The sequence below is a fragment of the Natator depressus genome, chromosome 3, assembly GCF_965152275.1.
Source record: "Natator depressus isolate rNatDep1 chromosome 3, rNatDep2.hap1, whole genome shotgun sequence".
Classification (NCBI taxonomy): domain Eukaryota; kingdom Metazoa; phylum Chordata; order Testudines; family Cheloniidae; genus Natator; species Natator depressus.
Genome location: NC_134236.1, coordinates 159,648,946 through 159,671,268, shown reverse-complemented (window position 1 = coordinate 159,671,268; position 22,323 = coordinate 159,648,946). Strand labels below are relative to the sequence as shown.

The window sequence follows — 22,323 nt, the reverse complement described above, 5'->3', positions numbered from 1 at the left end:
CATGGAGAGTTAGATGGGAGGTGAGGCGATGGTGTGGGAAGGAAGTTATTTGATAGGTATATCCTGGGGGTCAGGAGAATGGTCAGATGGGGAAGTAAGAGAAGTGTATGGGCAGGTTAGATTAGGGTAATTGGAAGAAAAAGGAGTGGAGTGGGAGCAGCAGTTACCAGGAATGAAAGTTGGACAAGACTCTAGGATTCACATAAAATCAGGGAGCAAGGGTAGGAGCTAAGCAGAAGAGTTAGGAGTAGAACAGGACAGGTAGAAGTACCTGAGGAGACAGCCACTGACAGGAACACTTAGAGCTCTTTGCTTTCAGATCCTCACTGTGGCGAAGGGGATAACTGCATTGTCTTCTGACATTGCTCACAATTCAGAATTTGGCTTTTCATTTGAAATCCTCTTCTCTAAGTGTATGGAGTGCTTTGTCTTTATTTTCTGCCAGAGAATTACACCTTAGATCTTCAAAAGAAGATAAGTTAACTTTGGTCTGGGAGAACCAATGAATAAAATACTTCAAGTTACAGTCACATGACCATGGATTACTGTGCAAGACGACATCATTTGACGTTTCCTCACACACCAAAAAGGTCACTCAAGTTTGTCTTCACAAAAAACTGCTGTCTTTGATCTCTCCACCATTAAGTTCCCATTCTTTGACCTCATAATTTATCACTCAACCCCTTGCTCTCCAGTCTTGCCACGTAGACTTCTTCCAAACTTCAATCCATCAATATCGCTGATTTCTCATAAATGGTCAGCCGTCTCCTCCCTTTCCAATTTTCAACTCTTTTCAGCTGTAAACTCATCAAGCTCACAATACACAACTGCTGTTTTAAGTTACCTTTCTCCAGTTCCATCTTGGATCTCCTCTGTTGTAGCTTCTGACCTCTTCACGCTATTGAAACTACTACTCTTAAGGTTTCTAGTGACCTGTTCCTGCCCAAGTCTTGGAAACAATACTCCATCCTCCTAATCTTGGCACGATAATCACTCCCCTCCTGCTAGACATTCTTCCCTCCCTTGGTTTTTCTGATAGTCATCTCTCCATATGCCACTCATACTATTCCTTCAGCATCTCTTTCAATGGGCCAACCTCATCCCCTTTTACACTCCATATGCACATCCCACAGGGGTCTTTCCTCTGAATTCTCTCCTTGGCTGATCTCGTCCTCTTACATCTTAATCTACCATCTGTTTGCTGATGACTCTGAAATCTGCTTGTACATTCTTCGCAGCCTCCCTCCATCTAGACCCATGTCTCTGCAAGTCTGACATCTCCTCCTGGATCTCTTACCATTAGCTCAACCTTAACATGGCCAAAACTGAAATCCTTATTTTACTAAAAGGTCAGTTCCTCTTTCTGGCCTCTTGATATGTTACCCCCACATTTATTCATCCATCCATTGTACTCCCCCTTCTAATCCACATCAGGCTCAATTCTTGTCTTATCTTTAAGGCCCTATCCTAATTCTCTCTCCTATGACCCATTTCTACCATGATGACTTAGTTGCCAACTCTTATGATTTTATACTGAGTCCCCCAATATTTTGGAGTTTTTCCTTGAGGTGCCAATTCCAGGAGTCATTTAATTACCTGAGAATCTCAATTTTAATTTTTAAAGCATAAGACTCTAGCCCTCATGGTTGCAGAGAAAAGTTTGAAAATATAAACCCTAAAGACTCATAACAGAGAAAGCAAATAAAGAACTCCAAATCTATTTTAAAAATTTCAGAATTTTTAATACAATTGCCTGATTTTTGTTTTCCTGATGCATGTTTTGAGTATTTGGAGTTTGTATTCTATATATGTAAATATTTTCATTTATATTGAAAAAATAAGTATATCATAGAACTTAAATTTGTGTTTATGATTTTATTTTATACATGTCTTAAAATAGTAGGAGAAATATGTGAACATTTTAGAGAAACAGTTATGCTTACCTTGAACTATCTGAATTAGAAGCCAAACAGATACTTTGGTTGATCAATAACTTCTAATGTGTTTATTACAAACAATTGACATTTTACAGACTGAAAGAAAATATTAATCTATACAAGAGCTTTTCCTCAAATGTTCTGCATGTATGAAAACCCCAGAAAGGCAGACAAAACAATCAAATGCAGCCAGTAATAAAACAAATCAAAAGGAGGCATATAGCCATGAAAGAGCGTATGGAGGAATAGCACAGAGTTGCAATGAATATAATATAATTTATGCACAGAATGAAAGATTTGGGCAGTCACTTGTCTGATTTGGACATCCTTTTGATTCACTTTTAATATTGACTTTTCAGTCATGTTAGAAAGTACAGGTTGCCACATTTTCTATGACTTGAGCTAAATATGTCATTATATAACTATACTATAAGATCCGACGTTTATTTTTCTTGGAGACCTCTTCAGTAATATGCACCTAGGTTAATAAACATGGCCTTATGATGTCAAGGTAGGTATTTGCTTATGTCTACAAGCTAAACAAAGAGGGTACAGTGAAGAAATGGGAAAATGTAGTTTATATTTGTCTAAGTCTGCATTAGGAAATAAGATGACCAGCAGATAGTTCTTTCATATCAGTACAAACATTAGCAACCAATACCATTACCAACCAACTGATAACCATTAGTATTTCAGTTAGCCTAACTTTGCACGCCCAGTTTTGAAAATCTTTACCGGGGTGACTGCAGGAGAAAGGTGGGTGTTGGAAAAAGTCTTTTAGCTTTCTGAATAAATTCAAAAAAATGTAGGTGGTATTTAACACACTGTATACATTTTCTTCATTCAAAGTGAAGTGTAGCCTGTGATACATCTTTTTATCTAGTTGGTGAAGCCAAAACAAATCCGGGTTACTGAAGCTCAGGAAGTACTAAGACTTGCCCATCAAAAACTGGATGAAAAACAAAGAAGTTTGGCCTTGGTGAGACATTTCTCATTATTATATGTTATTGCTTAGTTATTGAAGCATGAAAATATTCATATTTTTCTTAGACCCTACTAAAACTTGTACCAGTTATTTTTATTTTAAAAGCTTCAGAAGGGAGACACACTTCTTTACTAGAGAGTTGGGGCCCAATCCTACAGTCCTAAGACTGTGGGACTCCTGTGTGATGTCTCATTTACTTCAATGTGAGCTTTACCTGCACTAGGACTGCAAGATCAGGCCTTTAATCAAACTTCAGCAAAGCCTAAAAAATAGTGATTTCTTCAGAGAAATAGCTTCCAGTGCCTCCTGGTTTGCTTCATTTCTCTCAACCAACTACAGTTCAAATTTGGGACACTGACCTTTACAGTGAGAGAAAGACTTACTAATGCAGGAAGTGTTAAACAAGAGAAAAGTAATCAATAGTAATAAATAACCTCAAAAGAACAATTTCAGTACCAAGGGAAAATGTTGCTCCAAAACGTAGGAAAGGCCCACTTGAAAATGAATAGAAATTTGTGTTGTGTCTATACTTCAGAGAGGGTAAAGACTAGAGGTGACTTAGCCTCAAAATTGCTGTGATCATTTGCCATTCGTGGATTGACATCATATTGTCAGACAGTGAATAATGAGAAGACTAAGTTTTAGAGCAATGCAATGTGAAACAACTGTCAGTCACTGCAATGTAAGCTCTTACTTTCTTAAATAAGCTCAAGCCTGTTACATCGGTAGCACATGTAGTAATAGAAGCAATGAAGTAGGTCTCTTAAGTCTGATAAACGGCAGGCAGGCAGGCAGGCGCCCCTCAGTCAAAATAAAAAATAAAAACCTTGATCTATTATCTGCCAATCGATTATTAGATTGAAGAACATGAACAGAATTTAGAGGCAAGCTATCAAGAGAGCATAGCCCAGAGAGAAATGCTAGCAACTCGAAAGGAACTGGCAACTCAGCGTCTACAGCGAGTATCGATATTAAGCACAGCTCTGGCGGATGAGATGGTATTGCCTTTCGTTTTTTGTATTGTCCACTTTTTGGCCTCAGAGCATTCAAGCATAAAAGCATCATTTTTACTTCATTTACATTTTTTAGGGGTGGGAAGCTGCCTCCTTTTTTCGCATAGTGCTTCCCCTCTCCCACATTACCGTATGGCTTACCATGCTGTTGTGGCCTTTTGTGCTGGCCTGTCAAGTTTAATAACTAGATCCCGGCCCTGGGCAGAAGAAGAGGAGAAGTGCTTTTCTGAGGATTATTCTTGCCCAATAAAAGACAACCTTCCCACTTTTCAACAGCTGCACCTTAGTTTCCTCCCTCTAGCAGGTACAACAGTATTTCCAATCCCTTGTACTGCAAGGCAGAAAGAGGCCTCCCCTATTTTGACTTGTTCTGCAGGGCAGGAGAAAGTCTTCCCTATCATGACTAGTTGGTATTGAGATGCTGCAGTAATGATTCTTTTCCTTGGTCCAGAGTTGCAACTGTCACTTCAATTACACTCCCAATTCCTATTCCACATAACAGTAAACTTTGATACATTTAAAAACAGTTACATTTTTATTGTAAATGATCTTTCATTTGGATATGTTAGGAGCGATGGAAAGAATCAGTTAATAACCTGGACGAAAGGCTGCAAGGTATTATGGGTGATGCCCTTGTTTCAGCAGCATGCATTATCTACAGCGGCGTGTTATCAGCAGGATATCGTCAGCAGCTAATAAACGAATGTCTGAGATTGTGTAATGAGAACATCATTCCTGTGTCTCCAAATTATTCCCTAATAACAGCTATGACAGAAAAATATGAGGTAATAACATGAGCAGATGGTGAGGGGCACAGCTGATTTTTTTTACATCAAAATCAGGACTTCCCCCTTTCAGAACACTTGATTCCAAACCTGATTTACTAAGAGTAAAATTCAGAGGTCCAAGTATTTTACTGAGATTATTTACAGTATAGATTGTTGTGTTTTGTTGCATCACATTGTTTGTCTTTATATATAGTTAATTGTAAGCTTTGTATCCATGCAATAACAAAGATTATCAAAAATGTAAAAATATTGAAAATTGAAACTTTTCTAGGTCAGTAAATGGCAAAATGAAGGTTTGCCTCTCGACCAGTACTCCATTGAGAATGCTATCCTTGTTAAGACTGGACAACGATGGCCTTTACTAATTGATCCACAGAAACAGGCTTACAAATGGATTTGTCAAATGGAAGGTGACAAGCTACGACAAATTCATGCTTCTGATTCCAATTACTTAAGAACTTTGGAAAATGCCATGCGAATTGGAGGCTCCATTCTGCTACAGGTAGTGTGGTTTAATTTTGGGGGGGTGTCGCGGGGCAATGACTCACCCACGCAGCACCTCCTGTTGGTTGTCCTGGGAATTAGCTCTTCCAGCCAGGAGCGCCCTCTGCGGGCTGGTGTCTTGCCTGCCGCTGGCCCCTGAGTCCCTCCCAGACCCCAGTGCCCTCCTCATCAGGGTTCCACCCCAGCAGTAACCCACAATCTGAGTCTCCCCACCCAGGGGAACCCCATCCCCCTCCTTGCCTCAGTGGCTACTGCCAGTCACCATCTAGCCCCCTCTCACTGGGGCAGACTGCAGTCTGTAAAAGCCACTCATCATTGGCAAGGGAGGTTTGAACCTGCTGCCTGTCTCTGGGCTGCCCCTCTGCAACCCCAGTACCCTTTTATAGGCCTTTCACTAGGCCTGCATCCTGGGGCTTTGCTAGGCTGGAGCTCCCCAGCTCCCTCTGTCCTTGCCCAGCACTGCTCCACTTCAGGTACCCTGCTAGTACTTTTTGTGTGTCCTTAACTAGGCCTGCAGCCTTGCTCAGCTGGAGCGCCCCAGCTCCCTCTGCCCTGCCCCAGCACTGCTCCACCCTAGGTACCCTTCTTAGCTTCCTAGGCAGCCAGCTCCTTCTCCCTTTAGGAAGCTAGAGAGAGTATCTATCCTCTTCTGGCCAACAGCCCTCTTATAAGGGCCAGCTGGGCCCTCATGGCACTGGCTACAGCTGTGGCTGCTTTCCCAATCAGCCCAGCTTTTCCCCTGGCACAGCCCTCTCCCAGGGCTATTTTAAGCCCATCAGGGCCGCAGCAGGGTAACCATCCCACCACAGGGGGGTTCTGAGTAAATAACAAGGAAAAAAATTCCCATCAGAAAACTATACATATAAGAAGAATAGAGTGCATTTGAATGTTAATTTCCCTTGTCAAAGGTGTAAGAGTAGGAGAGCAATGGAAGTGATGGAACTACTTTGTAGTTTTATTTATTTAAATTTAATAATAAACATCTGTCTAAAGCTCTAGGAACCTGATTCTCCTCACTGACACTGATGTAAATTAGTAGTAACTCCAGTGATGTCAATGGAGTTGCACTGTGTTAAAACTGGTGCGGAGAACAGGCCATAAGCACTGACAGTTTCTCCATAAAACCACATACATACAAGAAAATCTCAGTCAGCTACATGGACTGCTATGGGATCAGAATGCCAGAGCCATCTGCACTGAGGACTTATGCCTCTGCGTTAGCTCTGTGTCCTTGCCATCCCCACGTTTGCATTTCTAGACAGCATGATTCCAATGGAGTCTCACTGACAGGGCGTCTCTAGTACCCACAGTTCCTGGGTCCCTCTTTAAGGGGAGTTCCAGGCTGGGCACAGAGGATATGAATATCCTTCCAGAAATTAAATGTAATGATAAAACCCAAGGTGTATATCTGATTTTGAGCTCACAAAGCTAAATAATTATTTAAGCTTATTAATTAACCATAATGATTGCAATGTAGACAATATATTTATGGGTTTTAGGATCTTGCTGAAACTTTGGATTCAAATTTAAAGCCAATCTTAAGAAAGGAAGTCTACAGTAGAGGAGGTAAAGACTTCATCAGGATTGGAGATGCTGAAATTGAATACAACCACAACTTTAGGTAACTGTCCTCATCAGTGACAATTGTTCTAACTACTATTGTATTAGATTGTTCTATATATTAAATTACACTCTCAAAACGTATTTTAAGAACATTATTAAGGTAGAAAAGTAAAGTTAGAAAATGCAAGAATTAAGGTTGCCTGTGCAATCTTAATTCAACTCCCTTGTGCGTATCCATTATGATACTGTATTGATTTATATGATCACATATTATTTTTTCCTCAGGACCCCTGCTTCGTTCAGTAAGAGCATGGATAGTGCTCATTTAATGAGTAGCTATTCAATATTTTGTTTTCTCTTTGTTGTTGAATGTGTGCCACATGCCTTATTTACTGCACAGTATAAACTCCGCTCTGAAGACAAAATTATTAGTTTCTTCATGGTCTTTTCTGTGGTGCTTATCATTACGGTATGCGATGGCGTCACAAACATTAAATAATTCATTTTCACAACACCTCCATGAAAATGAATTGTACTGTCCCCATTTTACAGAAGGGGTATTGAGGCACAGAGACATTAAGGTCAAAAGTATCCACTAATTTTGGGTGCCTAATCTGAGACACCTAGGCCCTGATTTATCAGAGTGTTAAACTTAAGACCAGCTTTCTGTTGAAAGCTTGACTCTTAAGTCAGGGGTGGGCAAACTTTTTGGCCTGAGGGCCACATTGGGGTTGCAAAACTATATGGAGGGCCGGATAGGGAAGGCTGTGCCTCCCCAAACAGCCTGGCCCCCGCTCCCTATCCGCCCCCTCCCACTTCCCGACCCACATCTATCCAACCACCCCCTGCAGCATGTCTGAAGCCGCGCCACCTGGCCGGAGCCAGACACGCTGCCGCTCTGCCCTGCAGGAGCATGCAGCCCCGCTGCGCAGAGTGCTGCCTGCGCGGTGGCATAGCGCGGTGGCATAGGGGAGGGAGGACGGCGGGGGAGGGGTCAGGGGCTAGCCTCCCTGGCAGGGAGCTCAAGGGCCAGGCAGGATGGTCCCATGGGCCGGATGTGGCCCACGGGCTATAGTTTGCCCACCTCTGCTCTAAGAGTTCTAAAATCCACATGATTACTAGGATTGCCATGAAATTTTGTGTTCCTCATGGGGCACAGAGTTCTGTTAGTGATCCAAAATTGGGGCCATTTGACCAAGTTGTTCCCAAGATACAGCCCCCGAAAACACATTCTGACACTTTTTTCCACAGGTAGAGATCAAACCAGGGCTCAGATCATCATACTAGTGTTACGCTCAAGGATTATCTCAACAGAGTGCATGGCACCCACCAGCCTTTTGGGGAAAATATTATTTGAAATAGAGTTTGCTTCTCCAGTTAGGCACGTGCCAAGCAGTTCTAAGGCTCATGAACGTATTTACACTCCTAATGGCTCACACTGCACATGTGACGAGAGAGAGGCTAACTACAGTATCTGGAAAATTACTTCTGTGTCACAGGACCTGTGTGGCTCTGAGATATGTTACTGAATCTGAGCACTGCCCCAGGCACTGAGGGTATATCTTCACTGCAATTAAATACCTGTGGCTGGCCTGTTCCAGCTGACACAGGCACGTGGGTTGCAGAGCTCGGACTAAGGGGCTGTTTAATTGCACTGTAGATGGTTGGCCTTGGGCTGGAGCTCAGGCTTTGGGACCCTATGAGGTGTGGTCCACCTCTACACCACAGATAAACAGCCCCTTAGCCTGAGCTCTGCAAGTCCAAGTCAGCTGGCACGGTCCAGCCATAAGTTTTTAATTGCAGTATAGACATATCCTGAGAGTTTAAATCTGGCCCAGATTTGTAAAGTGAATACAGGAGAATATTCAGAGGTGATAAAACTGTTTTTGGAAAAGAAAATAAACTGCACAAGCAAATGCTTGTTGGGAGGGGAGGGTGATTAGAGGTGAAGGTGTAGGTAATAATGGGGGAGGGGAGGTTGGCGATCTGGTGATGAGGATTGGGCAAGGATGCCAATTAGGGGGGGCAGGGGAGGGCGGGAGCTCCCCCCCTCCAGTTTCATACAGGAGGTGTGCAAGCTCCCTGGTGGAGCTCTTAACTACAGAACAGCATTAGTGTGAAATGTAAGTTCTGAAAAGGAGAGGTGCCCCTGGGGCAGGGAGTCAGTATTTTGTTTACAGAGACAGGGTGATTAAGATAAGAAAGGGATGGTGATTTAGCCTTTAACTTAGTATCATGGTTAAAGTTGCTCCCTCCCCCCCTCCCACCACCAAAATCTGAAATGATGCCTGTCAAGGTTCTTTCCCCACTCTGAATTCTAGGGTACAGATGTGGGGACCTGCATGAAAGACCCCCTAAGCTTATTCTTACCAGGTTAGGTTAAAAACTTCCTCAGGGTACAAACTTTGCCTTGTCCTTGAACCCTATGCTGCCACCACCAAGCGTGTTAAACAAAGAACAGGGAAAGAGCCCACTTGAGACATCTTCCCCCCAAAATATCCCCCCAAGCCCTACACCCCCTTTCCTGGGGAAGGTTGATAAAAATCCTCCCCAATTTACATAGGTGAACACAGACCCAAACCCTTGGATCTTAAGAACAGTGAAAAAGCAATCAGGATCTTAAAAGAAGAATTTCAATTAAAGAAAAAGTAAAAGAATCACCTCTGTAAAATCGGGATGGTGAATACCTTACAGGGTAATCAGATTCAAAACACAGAGAATCCCTCTAGGCAAAACCTTAAGTTACAAAAAGACATAAAAACAGGAATATAAATTCCATTCAGCACAACCTATTTTACCAGCCATTTAACAAAAGGAAATCTAGCACATTTCTAGCTAGATTACTTACTCACTTAACAGATTTCAGAGTGGCAGCCGTGTTAGTCTGTATTCGCAAAAAGAAAAGGAGTACTTGTGGCACCACAAGTACTCCTTTTCTTTTCACTTAACAGAAGTTCTGAGGAGTTATGAAGAGCATTCCTGATCTGTTCCCGGCAAAAGCATCCCACAGACAGACAGACTGACCCTTTGTTCCCTCCGCCAGCTTTGAAAGTATCTTGTCTCCTCTTTGGTCATTCTGGTCAGGTGCCAGGGAGTTTATCCTAGCTTGTTAACCCTTTACAGGTGAAAGGGTTTTGCCTCTGGCCAGGAGGGATTTTACAGTTCTGTATACAGAAAGGTGGTTATCCTTCCCTTCATATTTATGACAGTGCCCCTGGGATTGGAGGAGGGGTGGGACACTGGGAAGGAGGATGGGGCAGGGGCACCTGTCAGCCCCAGATTCTCTCCCATATGTGTGCCACAATCTGAAACCCCCCCAATCCATCTACAGGGGTATGACCCTTTCTCTGCCCCTCCACGTGTGAGCCAGCTTCTGGAGGAGGCTTGCCTATTTGGAGAGTGAGATGTTCTGAGCTGCTTTCCCTACCCACCATGTGAGCTGGGATCTTGGGTTCCCTGCCCATGTGTGGGGTTTGACCTCCCTTCCATGTCCCCCTCATGAACCAGGTTCTGGAGGGGGCTAGTTGTTCTGGAGGTGCTTGAGCCCAATTTCCTATTCCCATCAGGTGATCTGGGATACCTTGTCCTTCTAAGGGGATCTGAGCCCCTCTCCCTAACCCCCACATATGAACCAGAACCTGAGAAAGCCTTGCCTCTGTGAATGGGGAGCTTAAAACAGACATGATGCTCAGAGCATGCCCCCCAAAATACAGTGCTGACACTGGGGTGAGGAACTGAGAACAGTTTGCTTGACACATATCAGAAACTCTCCAGCACTGGGGGGGCAGGAAGGGAACACACTCTGACATTGAGGGGGGGGTCATACTTCTCAGAGCTATTGTTTTAGGCTGTATTTATCTGCATTGGTAATTCTTTCAACTGAGAATCTCACTTAACATCCCTCTGAGCCTGCTGTAATGCTGATGGATGTGTAGAGCCCCTCTGTTCCATTCTCCCTGTAATTTCATACAATATTATAATGAAGTGCTAGCTCTTCTTCAGCTAAGGTTGGGAAGCCCTTCCTGTGTAAAGGACAACTCTTCTAAATGCTCTAAAACCGCATGTTTACACAGTTTTTCTTGAAATTTGCTACTCTTCATGTCAGTTTAGGGGGTAGGGTTAGCTATGCAAAAGTAGGTCATTTCAGCAAGATACAGCCCCCAGGGAAAAAATAGCATTTCACTAAGTTCACATTCTAGTAACTTTGAAGTTTGAAATCTACCATGAGTAGAAATCTGAGAATGAACAGTAAACATTTGAGAAAAATCTGCCTCAGTTAAAGTGTGTTTTTTATTTGTTTTTTGAGAAGTACAATCTGAATACAGAATATTCAGAAGGCACAGGAACTATTTTTGAAAAGAAAATAAATTACACGTATGAATGCGAACTGGGACTGTAGGTGTGGTTAAGGGGCAAGATAGGTGGTAATTGGGAGGGGCTGTTTGGTTGTGCCATGAAGGATGCAAGTATCCTGGAGAGGAGGATAAATAGGAATGGGTTGTAGGAGAGGGAAGAGAAGCTGGGGGGCTTAGGTAAGGGAGAGAGGGTAAGGATTAGAGGGAATGGGAGGGGAAAAAGAGAATTGGAGAATGAGGTTGGGGGAGACTTTCTGCCCTGAATTCTCTCCTTCCGTATGAGTGCTGGGATCTGGAGGAGCCCTGCCCCTGTGCAGGGGTCTGAGCCCCTCTTCCTACCTGCTGTGTGATCTGGGGAACACTGCTCCCCTTGGTCTGTTTGAGCTTCTTGACCTGCTCCTCCATGGGAGGTCGGGGGGGAGGAGGAACTGAAGGTAACAGATTTAAACATCTGAAATCCAGAAAATGAATAGTTAAGTTACACATCACTGATATGTGTGAGTGGAGCTGGTGAAAGTGTATGGGAGATGGGCTCAGTTTGGAGAAGGGGCAGACTGGGTGGACCTGAGGCATGGCTGGGGAAGCCTGACTGAAGTAGGTGCAGGAGTCCCATTTGCAGGTGGGCAATGGAAGTGAGGTGCTAGTTGAGTGTGCATCTGTGGCTACATAAGCAAGGTAGTGTGGGACCCTCCAGTAAAGTGCTGCCTGTGATATTTTTAGTCAGCAGCACAGGGCAGGAGTCAGCAAGGAGCAACTTCTTACATGTTAATGGCTTCTGCCGTGCTAATTAATGGCTTAATGGGAAGGGGAGGGGGAAATGGAAATGTTGGCAGAGGGCTATATGTTCCAGGGAATGGTGGGGGATCAAGAGATGGAGAAGGAGAGAGACATACCAGATTTCTCTCTCACGCTTGAAGCTACTGTAACAACCAAGTAATAAAACTATTGAGGGTTTAGCACATAGATATGGGTGAGATTTTTCTCATCAGCTCTGTTAGCAAATACACACTGGCAAAATTTCAAAACATGACCATTATCCCCATTCCTCTCTAACAAAATGTTAGGATGGGGGAGGAGCACTTAGGAATTATGTACCAATCATGTCGTCTAGTGGAAAAACCACTTGTCTAGGGGACTATTCCTGGCTCAGCCACTGGCCTGCTGGGTGACTTTGGGCAAGTCACTTCAACTTTCTGTGCCTCAGTTTCCCACCTGTAAAATGGGGTTAATGATGTAAAGTTCTACTGCTGAAAAGCACTGTATAGAAGCTGGGGATTGATCTGTACTTAAAAGTGAGGTTGACATAGCTACATTGATCAGCGGTGTGAAAAAACACACCCCAACATAGCTATGCTGGCCTAACACCCGGTGTAGATGCAGCTGTGTTGATGGAAGAATGCTTTTGTCAACATAGCTAACTTTGTTAGGGGAGGTGGTGTCCCTACACCAACAGAAAAATCCCTTCCATCAATGCAGGCTGCATCTACAATATGCAGTTATGCCAGCATAGCTACAATGATATAGTTATGCCGGTATTGTCTCCATATATCTATCCTATATCTTTTGTTTATTACCTAGCCACAGTAACATATCAACTGCAAACCTAGGTGAGAACTACAAATGCCTAAATGAGCACTAACTCAGGGGTTCTCAAACTTCATTGCACCATGACCCCCTTCTGACAACAAAAATTACTACACGATCCCAGAGGCGGGGATTGAAGCCTGAGCCCGCCACCCAGGGCTGAAGCCCTCAGGCTTCAGCTTCGACCCCAGGCAGTGGGGCTCAGGCTTCGGGCCCCAGCAAGTGTAAGCCTGGTGACCCCATTAAAACGGGGTTGAGACCCACTTTGTGGTCCCAGCCCACAGTTTGAGAACTGCTGCACTAACTCCTACAAACCAACATTTCTCTTTTTCTGTTTAAAAAAGAACTAGGAAGTTAAATGGCAAAAAACTCCAGTAAGGCAGAGTTAAGGTTGCCTGGTGATAGCTTGTGCCCTTCCATAACACTGAGTTCAGCAAAACTCAAACTTTTGAAAACCAGGAATACAGAATTAAGATAAACACCCACACAACCTTAACTCTGCCCTCTTTGAGTGAGACCCCCACAAGACCCATAACTCACATATTTGTACTCTGTCTTTGCATTGTAATGGACAGGAGCAAACTGCGCTTCCCTATGTTCAAACTATGAGCCTACTCCCCCAACAGAATACCATACTTGTAAAATTTAACAATCACTTTATACCCTTTTACAGCCCCTTCACACTTACACACAGGTCACTACCTAAACTTATACTTTCTCCTGCGCATCATGAAATCCAGACTTCTCTCATATCCCCCTCACTATGACAGTACCCATGGCAAGAAGACCCCAGTACTCTCAACTGAGACAGACTACACAATTCTGTACTGAAATGATGCAGACTGGACTATCAAGGTACACATGCATCTCTTTCCTTTGATAACACAAATGGAGGGGGACTCAGAACCAGATCTCCTCATATCACAATCACAGCTCTTTCAAGTTGCTCCAACTTATTCCTCCTCTATTCAGTACAGTTACACCTAACACAGAGAATGCAGCTGGAGTGCATTCGGATAACTGCCAGTAGCTATTGCTAGTTCCACTGAGGGCAGAGTTAAGGTTGCGAGGGCATTTACCATAATTTTATATTTCTGTGTTTTCAGAAGTTTTAGTTTTGCTGAACTCAATATTCTGGAAAGGGCACAAGCTATCAACAGGCGACCTTAATTTAATATAGCATTTTATATGTTCAAAGCACAGATTCCTTTGACTTCAGTGGCAGCTGTGAGTGCTCTGCACTTCTACAGATTTGACCATAAGCTCTCAGGTCAGGCACCCATAAAGTGAAGAACACCCAATTAGTGGTTACCTGTGAAAAGTTTCATTTAAGTGAAATGATTAGCATAATATAGGAATTCTGTAGCAGGAGGAGGGACAGCATTCAACTGCCTTAACCATAAGACCATCCTTTCTCTTCCTGAAATCCATAAGGTCATTCACCACGCAACTTCCTATTACTGCAGCAAATGGGGCAGAGGTCATACAGACAGCAGCATCCTTCACTACACAACCTGTATTCCATCCCTAGAGCAGGCCCACGTGAGTTATCAATGAGTTTTGACCCTTTAAATCCACTGCATAGACTTCTGCACCTTGAGCTAATGGAATAACTTACAGCAGTAGTAAGTTGTTCAGCCTTTATGTGGCCCAGAACAAGAAGAGGAAACTTTTCCAGTAGGATTCACAGATATTTGATGACATCAGAGGAATAGTGAGACTTGGTGTTGTGGGTGTGGGACCCCCTGCATCCTCACCAGTCCACAATTTGTACTGCTTACACAGTCCTTCCCCATTTGAGGCACACACGGGATTTCTACAAACAAAACAAACAAAAAGGTACTTTTTCATCTCCTTCCCCTGCAAGAGACAGAGTCAGAGTGAAAGAAAAAGACAAATGTGGTCAGTCTCTTAGGAGGTCTTTTGGTCACCCCTTTGGGATTCAGTTTATCTGCATGTGTAGTGTCCTTAATCAGGGGGTAGGGTCACACAGGGACAGGTTGCTCGTGTGGCATCTACAGTTCATGCCCCAGTCTGCCATGGGGTGGAGTAAAACAGCTTTATGGTGGCTGATTGCTCATTGGGGAGCACCTGACAATCTGGATACCTTTTCCATTTACCTCAGTCCTGGCTGTGGGACACCTCCCATTCCCACCCCTATTTAACAGGGATAAAGCTGGGGCTAGGGCGGGAGAAGAGAAATTGCTGATTTTCTGGAGAAAAAAAAATAGAGCAACCCTGAGGCCGTTCTGACTTATAGTGGGAGTCAAACCAACTCCCAGACAGGATCAAGAGGACATAAAAGTGGCGTGTAGCCATCTTTTCTGCCCACTCACCTCACCTCACTCCACCCCTTTTGGTTCTGCAAGGGTCTAACCCAATACCCAATTTATTTTTAAAGTGTTCTTAGTGTTGCTGAAAGATGCCAGATTGAAAGTGCTAGACAAGAAACATTTGATACTTAAATCCTGTTGTGATGGATGCCCTCATAATATATTTCTTTAGATAGATTTTCATTCACAGAACAGGTAAAGCGTGGTCAAAGAAAGCACTGCCTTCTCTCACCTCACCTTGCCAATGTGCTTCATGCCTAACCTGAAGTTCAAATTAAAGGAAAACGTATGAGTAAGATATGTTGATATATGCATTACTACTTATTCCCTTAACACTTAAAATGCTTTGTGGTTTCAGATTATACATAACGACGCAAAAAGCAAACCCCCATTTTCTCCCTGCAGTTTGTAATGTGGTCACAATGATCAACTTCACTGTAACATTCCAAGGTTTGCAGGACCAACTGTTGTCCACTGTAGTAATTCATGAAACACCCGAATTAGAGCAACAACGTTGTAAATTATTGGAGAGTATCTCTGCTGACCAAATCACACTCCGAGAACTGGAACAAAAGTCACTTAAACTGCTCCAGAAAACAGAAGGTAAGCAACAATGTTACAGAAATTGAGGACACACTGTGGATCTGTTTGAGGAAAGTATAGAACAAAATTGCTTAATATGCTATACAGTAATGTGACAGTGAACATGGATAATTTCTTAATGTGCCTTGCAAACAATAAACTTCTGCTTCAGTTTCTTCTATTAATTCTTGTGTGTGAAATTATCAGGTAACTTCATTACAATTTATGTAAAGTATGAAGATAAATATAAATTATACAGCAAGACAATAAATTCCATATAAAAGCAAATAATGTGAAGTACAATACTAACATCAGTTAGGTTTTGTGTGAAACTTTGTTTTTGTTTTTTTGGGTTTTTTTTAAACTAAATTTATTAATACAAATACACTTTATGAAGTAATCTCCATAAAATACAGCATGGCTTATTTTTTAAAAATGTGTTAATTTGTCTGCTGCATTCTAGCTCACAAATTTTCAATTTGAATAAAACCTTTTTTACATTTTAGGACACATATTAGATGACCAGGACCTCATTGACAACTTAAAAAGAACAAAAGTTACTTCAAAAGAGATTTTTGAGCGTGTTGAAGCATCAGCAAAAACAGAGGCCACAATTGAAAAAACACATAAAAACTATCTCCCTATTGCAACTCGAGGTGCTGTGCTCTACTTTGTAGTGGCAGATCTTATTAAGATAAACTATATGTACCAGTTTTCATTAGAGTGGTTCCATAAGATCTTTGTAGAATCTATGGATGCTGTGAATAAACTGCAAAGTCAAATTTCTCTGTCAGATTCAACTTCTTCTGTATGTGGAACAGTACGAGCCCTTAGCCGGCAGAGAAGAAAGCATTCCACCCAAGAGCACTGGGAAGAATGTGAGAATGAGACGGACAGCTTTAGTAGGCATCTTAAAGATATAATTGACATGTTGACGAATAATGTTTATAAGGTGAGGTGTCACCAAAATACAATACAGTTACTTACACATGAATCTTCTTAATTACTATAAGAAGCTTTGTGTCTGAAGTTATGTCTACACTATGAGCTATGGGTGTGATTCTCTTGCTTGTGGACGCATACTGCTAGCGTGAGTATAAACAGCAGTGTACCTGCAATAACTTGGGAAGCCACAGTGGAAGCACGGCTCAGTTGTGCTGAGTACGGCCTCCTCTGTATGTACCCATATGTACTGAGCATGGTTCAGCTGTGCCTCCATTGCCTCTACCAGTGCTACTGTGGCCACACTGCTATTTATATTTATGCTAGCAGTATTCAAGCAAGAGAATCACAGCCCTAGTTTGTAGAGTAGACGTTGCTTTAAATATCTCCTTTGTTTTCTAAGTATATTACACCATTAGTATTGACACACACCTTTCCCCCTCTACAGACAGTTTCTTCTGCCCTCTTCACTGAAAACCAACTCTGCTTCTCTTTCCTGCTCTGCACTAAGATCATGCAGAATAACTGTGGTGAAAATCAAGCCCAAGACGAACTTGGATTCCTACCTGAGAATGAGTGGAACTTCTTCCGCTACTCCAGCATGTTGGCAAATATTATGGCTACACAATCAGAGTTTGAAAATTATGGTAAATAAAGCTCCTATCCTTCAGTTATACTTATACAACCCCACTGAAATTAAAGGGGCCTCATGAGTGTAACTAAGAGCAGAATTAGATTCCTTTAAAGAAACACAGATGAGGTAATAAACATATATATTTAAATGTCTTTCTTGCCTCTGCTGTTAATAATACTTTCTACTCTGTTACAGTGAAGTCACTGGAGTTTCTCTGGTTTTACATCATATAACTGAGAATAGAATTTGACCCTTATAACAGTAGAGCTGAAAAGTTTGAAAAATCTCATCAAATGTTCAATAGAGAGCCTGTTATTGTTGTTGTTTGTTTTTCCTTCTTGAACTGGGTTTGACTGTAAATCTTGACTAATCTGCTTATATCCAATTTCACTTTCTGATTCTCATGCACTACGATAATTCTGTTGTGTGATAGATTGCAAATATTTCAGGAAAGTATTTAAATACAAAAAACATACTTGCATTTTTATAAACCATGAAAATATTTAATTAACAGGATTTTTGTAAAATACAAGCCTTTTATTGTTATGTTTAATATAAAACCTAAAATTTGGGCCTGAACTGCATGACACAGTGCCGTTGTAACAACATTTCTTCTTTGAGTAGTGTTCCTATGGGTTCTCCACTTCTGGTGCACATGTGCCCCATATGCCTTTGATCAGAGATCTTCAGTAGTAGTGCCCATTCGGCCTGAGCATGCGCTCCAGACATCCTCATACCAAGGTATGAAGATATCTGTAGAGCTGTGTGGACAAACTGTCTTCAGTTCCTTCTCAGTTGCCCTTCAGCCTGAGACAGAGCGTTGAGCATGCCCATTTCAATAGTTAAGTATAGTTATTCTTTTGTTTCTTTAGTTTCATCTAGTTCATAGTATTTAGTTTTTGTAGTTCTGTTGTTTGTTGTTTTCTCCTTTTATTTTTCCCCACTTCAAGGGTTCTTATATATATTGGCATTTTTTTTATATGCCAGGATCCTCAGGTTTTAAACGTTTTCCCTCATGCCGGGAAGCTCTCTTAGTCAGTGATGAGTCTCTTTCCACAGATTAAAGAACCCATCACAGTATGGGATTTGAACTTTTTCCTCAATTCCCTTATGAGATGTTTCTTTTGAGCCATTAGCTACATGCTCTTTATTTCACCTATGCATTGAAACAGCATTCTTGGTGGCTGACACTTGTGCCTCCAAGGAACAGAGAAATGAGGGCATTAATGGCAGAGTCTCCCTTTACAGAGTGTTTCAAGGGAAAAGTTTTGTTATGACTACATCCCAAATTTCCATCTCAAGTGTCTTCTGAATTTAATATTAATCATGTCATTCATCTCCCAGTTGTTCTCCAAAAGCCACATCAGACCAGGGAGGAAGCTACCTTCCATACCTTGGATATCAGAAGGGTATTACCTTTCTATCTAGACAGAACAAATCCATTTAGAGAGTCTCCAAGACTGTTTCTATCCAAGACTCTCAAAGTGGACCTCTCAATGATTTATTTCATGTTACAAATCTATCAACATCCAGTCTCCTTCTAGGATGCTAGCTCATTCTACAAAGTCTCAGTTTACCTCTGTGGCATTACTCAAAGATGTTCCAGTTGTTGAAATTTGAAAAGCTGCAACTTGGACTTCACTGCATATTTTTTCTAAACACTGTGCTTTGGTTCATGCCTCTAGCTCAGATGCTGCAGTTGGCTGTGCAGTTCTGTCCTTCAGTATTAGACTTAACTCTGAAGCTCCCTCCTCTTTCCAGGGATACTGCTCAGAAGTCACCTGAAGTGGAGTACCCATAGAGACACTACTCAGAGAAGAAGGAGAGGTTACTTTGTGCAGTAAAAGAAGTTCTTTGGGATGCGTCTTTCTATAGGTGCTCCACTCCCCAGCCTCCTTACCCTCTGCTCAGCATTTCCTTTTGCAGAACTTTGTGGCAGAGTAGGAACAGAGAGTAATTCACCTGCACAGCTCTATGTATCTTTAGTATTGGGCGCAGGGATATCTGGAACAGATCCATGGGCCGAATGGACACTGCTACCAAAAATCTCCAATCAAAGGCAAATGCGGTGCATCTGCACCTGAAATGGAGCACCCATAGGGGAACACATCTCAAAGAACTCCAGATACTGCACAGAGTAAATAACCTCTCATTCGAATTAAACAGCATTAACATTGGTAGAATAGTGTAATGGTAATGTAACAATGCTGTTTTAACATCCAAAAAGCATAAAGAGTGATCTTTCTACAGTCTCCTTTATATTATCAGTTTATGATCAAACTTAAGTGAACAGACCATAGTTACTTTTTTTGCATCAATTAATTTTACTTGTATGACATGTGGATGAAAATCTAAGAAGCAAAGGATGAATGTGTTCTAATCCTATAATTCTTGTTCCTTAGGTTCATATATGTTTAATAAAACTCCTCATCTCTGGATTTCTGAATCTATGTGGAAGGAATGTCAGTACATAAGCACTCACATGCAACCTTTCAATCTCTTGTGTGACTCCCTTGCATCAAATTCCCAACAGTGGAGTTCTTTCCTAAACAGTGATAACTTATATTATTTACTTAGCACACGTTACAAGCCAACATCATCACAACAAGGTACAAGCTCATAATTTTACTTTATTTTGTTTAAAACTTTAAATAATCTTGGGTAAGGAATCATGTATCCTCAACTGTGCCTAGTAAATCTATATACAGTGTTGTAGCTGTCAGTACCAGGGTATTAGAGGAACAAGGTGGGTGAGGTAATATCTTTTGTTGGACCAACTTCTGTTGATGAGAGAGAGAAGCTTTCAATCTTACAAAGAGCTCCCAGACCTGAAGAAAAGCTCTGTATAAGCTCAAAAGCTTGTCTCTTTCACCAACAGAAGTTGGTCTAATAAAAGATATTACCTCACTGAACTTGTCTGTCTCTCTAATATCCTAGTACTGACTTAGCTACAACAACACTGCATATAGATTTGTTAGTCACCTCTACCGCGTAGTAAAGCATGTATGTCAATCAAGAGGTTTATGATGACTTTATAAACCAGGAAAGTAACATTTATAAGGCTCTGATTCAGGAAGATACTTCAGGCTTGTTTACACACACAAATTGTACCACTTTGATTCTACCAATTTAGTTAGTGGTACAACCTTTGACAGGGTTATTGGCCTAGTACAGTGGTCCCCAAACTTTACACGGTCATGCCCCACCCTTACCCCTGTCTGCGTCCCTGCAAGCCGGGGCCAGGAGTGGGGCCACAGCTCCGCGGTGGGGGACAGACATTGACAGGAGTCAGGGGGCAAAGGCTAGGGCTTTAGCTGGGGGTGGGGCTGGGGCTGGGAACAAAGTCTCAGCCAGGAAAGGAGCTGCAGCCAGGGCCTGAGGCTGGGCACAGGACTAGGGCCGAGGCTGTGAGAAGCTGTGGCTGAAGGCCGAGGCTGGGGGTGGGTCTGAGGGCGGGAGCAGAAGCTGCAGCTGGGCCACTGTCAGGGGCTGGGGCTGGGAGCAGAGCCACAGCCAAGAGCCCGGAGCCAGGGCTGCGGCAGAGCTGGGGGCAGAGCAGGGCTGTGTGGCACTCCCTCCCCACTCCCTGTGGGAGCTGGCCTGGGCCCTGCCGCTTCCCCCCAAACATTCTAGTGGGCGTGTCCCACAGTTTGGGGACCACTGGCCTAGTGGATGGGAGGGAAGCTGTAGACATGATATATCTTTATTTTACTAAGGCTTTTGACACAGTTCCACATGACATTCTCATAAGCAAACTAAAGAAATGTTGTCTAGATGACATTACTTATAAGATGAGTCAAAACTGGTTGAAAGAATATTCTCAAAGAGTAGTTATCAATGGTTCATTGTCAAATTAGAAAGACGTATCTTGTGGGGCTCTGAAGGGGTCTATCCTGGGTCTGATACTATTCAATATTTTCATTAATGATTTGGTTAATCAAGTGGAGAGTATGCTTATAAAATATGCAGATGACACCAAGCGGGGGGAGTAGCAAACAGTTGGAGGGCAGGATTAGAATTCAAAATGACCTTGACAAATTGGAGAATTTGTCTGAACTCAACAAGATGACAGTCAAGAAAGACAGGTGCAAAGTATTACACTTAGGAAGAAAAAAAATCAAATGCACAACTACAAAATAGGGAATAACTGAAGAGGCAGTAGTACTGCTGAACAGGGTGTGGGGGTTATAGTGCATCACACATTGAATATAAGCCAACAATGTGATCCAGTTGCAAAAAAGGCTAATATCATTTTGGGATTTATTAATAGGAGTGTCCTATGTATGACATGGGAGGTAATTCTCCCACTCTTCTTAACACTGGTGAGGCCTCAATTGGAGCATTGTGTCCAGTTCTGGGCATCTAGGAAAGATGTGAATAAATTGGAGAGAGTTCAGAAGAAAGCAAAAAAACCTATAAAAGTTTAGAAATCCTGACCTATGAGGAAAGGTTTAAAAAAACTAGGCATGTGTAGTCTTGAGAAAGGATGACTGAGGAGGGCACCTGATAACAATTTGTAAATATGCTAAAGATTGTTATAGGAAGGACTGTGATCAATTGTCCCCCATGTCCACTGAAAGTAGGACAAGAAGTAGTTGGCTTAATCTGCAGCAAGGAACATTTAGGTTAGATATTAGAAAAATCTTCTTAGCTATCAGGATAGTTAAGCATAAAATAGGCTTCCAAGAGAGGCTGCAGAATTCCCATCATGGGAGGTTTTTAAGAACCGGTGAGACAAACACCTGGCAGGAATGATCCTGCCTCAGCACAGGGGCCTGGACTAGATAACCTCTCAAGGTCCATGATTCTGTGATAACCACCTCCCACCCCACATCAGAAGGGACACAATTATACCACTATAAAGGCACTCTATCCTGATAGAGCTATTCCTGTACGGGAAGAGGAATAAGCTATACTGATGTATGGCATCTTTATACCTGTATAATTGGGTCCACATGAGGGGCTATACCAGAATAACTATATTGGTAAAACTTTCACACAACTCTGTAAATCATCCCAGATACACTTTTGTGATTGTGTTCATATCAACAGACCTGAAGGCTTACTGTGTAAAGTTGGCTGCATATAATGCTATGTACTGTA

At 42.3% G+C, this 22,323-nt stretch overlaps 1 protein-coding gene across 1 annotated transcript in view; it reads left to right on the top strand.

Moving 5' to 3' along the window:
• Window positions 1–22,323, top strand: part of DNAH14 (dynein axonemal heavy chain 14) — a 467,695-nt gene that overhangs the window by 372,660 nt on the left and 72,712 nt on the right. The window contains 9 exon segments of the mRNA XM_074947623.1: window positions 2,821–2,916; window positions 3,780–3,920; window positions 4,505–4,720; window positions 4,995–5,225; window positions 6,727–6,848; window positions 15,421–15,665; window positions 16,151–16,596; window positions 17,035–17,233; window positions 19,623–19,829. Of these exon segments, the coding sequence (XP_074803724.1) occupies window positions 2,821–2,916; window positions 3,780–3,920; window positions 4,505–4,720; window positions 4,995–5,225; window positions 6,727–6,848; window positions 15,421–15,665; window positions 16,151–16,596; window positions 17,035–17,233; window positions 19,623–19,829 (1,903 nt within the window).